General features: G+C 38.1%; 1 protein-coding gene across 1 annotated transcript; it reads right to left on the reverse strand.

The window, feature by feature from the left end:
* Positions 1-2127: 2127 nt before the first annotated feature.
* Positions 2128-3748, reverse strand: LOC6577030 (odorant receptor 33c). The gene is made up of 2 exons (XM_002002969.4): positions 3007-3748; positions 2128-2739 (listed from the first exon to the last, which is right to left on the reverse strand). Exons 1-2 carry the CDS (start codon positions 3735-3737, stop codon positions 2316-2318), a joined length of 1155 nt encoding a protein of 384 aa, XP_002003005.3. The 5' UTR covers positions 3738-3748; the 3' UTR covers positions 2128-2315.
* Between the last annotated feature and the right edge of the window lie 580 nt (positions 3749-4328).

Below are 4328 nucleotides of genomic sequence, written 5' to 3' on the forward strand. Positions count from 1 at the left end.
TACATTTATCGTTTGCTGTATAATGTCTCTATTTTGTTTTATGTCTACACATGGTCGGGCCCACACTTAGACTAATTTTGCTGGTAATGTGAGCTCCGTTTGGCGTCTATGCCAAATTGTTATAGATATACTCGACGGCGGCAAAGTTCACAATAGAATTGTGTGGCAAACAAAGGAGTGTTGGCCGGGACGGAAGAGTTTTGACCAGGCCATTGCGTGGTCGCCCTGATGGTCCCTTAGGGTCATACACGTTTTACAATTTCACAAACACTTTGGGAGCAAAGTGAAAGCAATTCAATCTGTGGCTAGCTGGTAAATGTTTGGCTATCGCTGGTGGCTCACTGGTGTCACGAGCTCGTCCTGATTGAGTTGGCCTCCGTTCACTTTTGACAGACACGAACGGAGATTGGGATAGTTGGTATGGACGATTCCGGTTGGCTGTTTCAATTTATTTTTCATATTCTGTGTGCTTTGGCGTTTTTGTTTTAGTTTGCTATTTCGTTATGAAATCTCTACGGCTCGCGTACAAAATGCCAAAAGTTAAAATAAATACACAAACAAACGCACACAAGCACACACACACTCACACATACATAGACCGACAGGATATGCGACAGGAAGCACTTGCAAAAGTATGCCAACAATATTTTTGCTTTCTGTGTGCTTTGTGCTATTGAAAAGGAAATAAATGAATGGCAAGCAGAAAAGTTAAATCACCTCGAGCACGACGCCTATGTTGAACGTGGCGGACATTGTATGTTTTTGCACATCCCAACCCACCTCCCCGCCGCCCTGCCACTCCATTACCCCACCATTTTACCACAGCGCGTATACGCAATATTCGAGCTTAATGCTGCCGTAAGCCAGTTGCTGAGCTCTGCTCTTTGGTTAGACTCAAAGCTAGTCACAATTTCCATTTCCATTTCTGTTTGCTGCTATTTCACGGTTTCACTCCCTTTTCCATTTACCATCTAATTGTGGCCCCCAATTGCGCCTAAAAATATGATGGAATTTTTTTTTTTTTCAATGTCAACTTGAAATGGATTTTTGAACAGAAAACTAGAAGTTTCAGAAATTCTACAACATTTTCCAGTATAATTTAACTTTAAATGCTAAATCCCCGTATACGAATACTTTAAATAAAATATAACAAACGGGTCACGTACAAGGCTGTCAGCGAATATAGTCGAACACGTCTCTCGCAGAGCCAAATCCTTCCTTCATAAATCAGTAAAGCCGAAAGATCTTTTTTACTTTTTGGAACATTCAAATGCAAATTTAAATAGGCTTCTTATTTTAAACAAAAAGTTTAACTGAAAATTGGAATAAAGTGAGGAGCATATACGTTTCAAAAATCTGACTTTAGCACTTAAATTTAAATAGAATTAATACTTAACTTAAATATTCCGCTTTGTAGTATTCCCTTGAGCTGACTTCGGGAACTGCAGCTGAATAGGCTTAAAGTATTTTAACTGCAGCAAATTGTTATGCAATGATCTGTAGAGTTATAATGCACTGAAACGATCCAAAATTGTTTGGCCACGCCTTGTATTAGCTGCAAGTGAGTAATAAACAGGTGCAAAAAAGCAAGAGTGAGCTGCAAAGTATTGATCGAATAAGAGATGCCTTGTAGACTCGTAACTATATAAGACTGACGATTCTTCTTCTTATTATTTTTTTTTTTTCACTGTAAAATAGTTCAGGAATAACAGATAAAATTTGTAATTTTGAATGTCATATTAGATTATTATTAAATTAAGAAATAGATTTAAGGAATTCTCATCATCATGTTTTTGCTAATAAGTAGATATATATTTATTAAATTAAAAAATCGATATAAGATTTATCATAAATTTTGCAGATAATTTGATATAGAATTCAAATTAGTTTTACATTATATTCATGCTACACACATTTCCAAAACCTTACTATACCCGCTATATCTATATTCAAAATAATTCAGAGTATTCAAAAATATATTGTATATAAATAAATAAAGCGAAAAAACTAACTGAATACAATTAACATTGCTCTTACGTAAACATTCCATTTGCTTTAATGTTCGAGAGTAAATCGTTAAAGCGAAACAGAACAAATTGAAAGAAAACAATTGAAAGCAAAGCAAGTGTTTATTTGCGCATCGGGACGAGGCAATTAGTGAATTTCATTTGTTACAATTGTATTTTGTGGTGCGGGAATCGTGTGGTAAATATGAGAACGAAATCGTGAAAACATTCATTCCGGCCAGCTGCAGCCGTAGAGATCAATAACAGGCGCAGAGGCGAAACTGCTTCACGTAAACAGAATTAACGACTTTAATTCATTTTTACTTGACTTATAACGGCAAACAGCGAATAGGCCATTTTCACTGTAGCAAAGAAGGTATCCAAATTAATTACAATCAATCCCCCAGCCATAAATGGGTCATCAGTCAGTCGCAATGTTAGTTGGGTGAAGGTGACCACGTTTTGGCGATACCGCCTCGACTGCTCATACCAATTGCTCGAAAATACGGCGTATGGCAGCTGATCCATTCGTTCCGTCACAACGCTGGCAAAGTAGCAGCTGGGAAATATCTGCACACAGACAACAGCCAGTAAGACGACATTGAAGGCCAAGACGGTGGTGTCCATTTCATAGAATGCCATTTGGGACACAATGATGCACATACTTATGCCGCAGAAGAGTATCTGTACGAGCTGTACGGGGCTAATAATTTTTCGTGTTAGCTTGACCATTCTGGAAAAAAGAAAATATATATATGTATATATAAAACAAAACAAGATTGATTACAAAAGAATGCATGTAAATTTGGTTAATAATATAAACTACTATAATGGGCAGATGTTAGTATTGTATGTAAGAACAGACGGAAATTCACAATATATGTAATACATATAACTTGTATAGGAAACTTCTCCTAGTTGATTGATAGTTATGATAGCCTCATCATTCGATTAGTTTGACGTCTATGACTTGCAGAAAAGAACTTTGCAAGCATCTCACCTCATCAGTAGCCTGTAGTCCTCGAAATAGAGACGTAGTTGCTGATACGTTTGATTTTCGGGTATCTTCCTATAGCCGAGATGCGACATACGTATGCTGAAGAGATGCATGTGACCGGCGATATTGCACAGTGTGAGTGGAGTGTAAATGTCATTTGTCAGGCCCACAAAGGCCTTGACCAGTATGCAAATATACTGATAAATAAAGATGCCGTAATAAGGCAGGCCACCAGTTTGCCAGTCGAACGGAACATAGGCCTCGTAAAGTAATTTAGGAGGATCTGTCAGTAGGATTAAAATCGCGACAGGTACACTGAGCCCGTAGACGAACGTATAGCTTGAATAAATGCAGCCGGTTAGTCGATTAACTTGCTTCTGCAGCGTGTTCCTATAATACTGATGCTCCGCCGTGCTCTGCACACGTTTATCCAGTTGACTGAGAATTCCTTCAATCTCCAACATGTCCGGCAGTCGCCATATTTGCGCATAATGTTTCAAGCTGCACGAGATGCTCATGATAGTGATTGTTAGACACTTGAATAGATCGGCCCGTGTAGTCGTCGGCAGCAGCAGCCCCAGTCCCACATGAATTGGAAATAGAGCTGTAATCAGCAAATGCAGTAGCGCCATATAGACATAGACCGCACGTGACCGGGCGCCAAAGAATGTTGGTGCCAGCACTCGAAAGAAGTGCCACAATGGACGATAGGCGTGCGTACTGTCGATGACCATGATGAGACACGTTTAACGGAACAGGTAGTCCGCCGCACAGCTTTTATGGGTCTCGCATTAAGCGATTTTTAAATGCTTTCCATACAATTTTCATTAATTCCTCTAATGACAGCCATTAAGCGCCAATTTAAGCAAAATTAATATGCAAATGAGGGAATAATGCATTTGCACTTTTCTCAAGAAGTCACACTCTTTTAATAAGAGAATCTATAAATCAACTCTTTGATAAATACATATTATATAGATTTCTTTTATTATAGATTAAATTGAACGAAATTTTGCTATCGCTAAATAATTTATATTATTTTCATTAAATTCTAATTTATGTAAATCTTTATGAGAGATACACTACACCTACTGCATTAAATTCTTTACACATGGCAACAGAACTTAGGCATTAGGAGAGTATTATGTCTGGATCTGCAACCAGGAGATTTTGCCAAGTATATTCTCTGTACAACGTGAGTATTACTTAAATGGCGATTACTGTACTATCCTGCCCAGTCTGTTGAGCAGCTGAGCAGCCACAAACACCTCCAAGTAAAAAGCACTGAATAATAAATACATAGAGTTAGTGCCATAATTACTGCC

Source organism: Drosophila mojavensis, unplaced genomic scaffold, assembly GCF_018153725.1.
Source record: "Drosophila mojavensis isolate 15081-1352.22 unplaced genomic scaffold, ASM1815372v1 contig_36, whole genome shotgun sequence".
Taxonomy (NCBI): Eukaryota; Metazoa; Arthropoda; class Insecta; order Diptera; family Drosophilidae; genus Drosophila; species Drosophila mojavensis.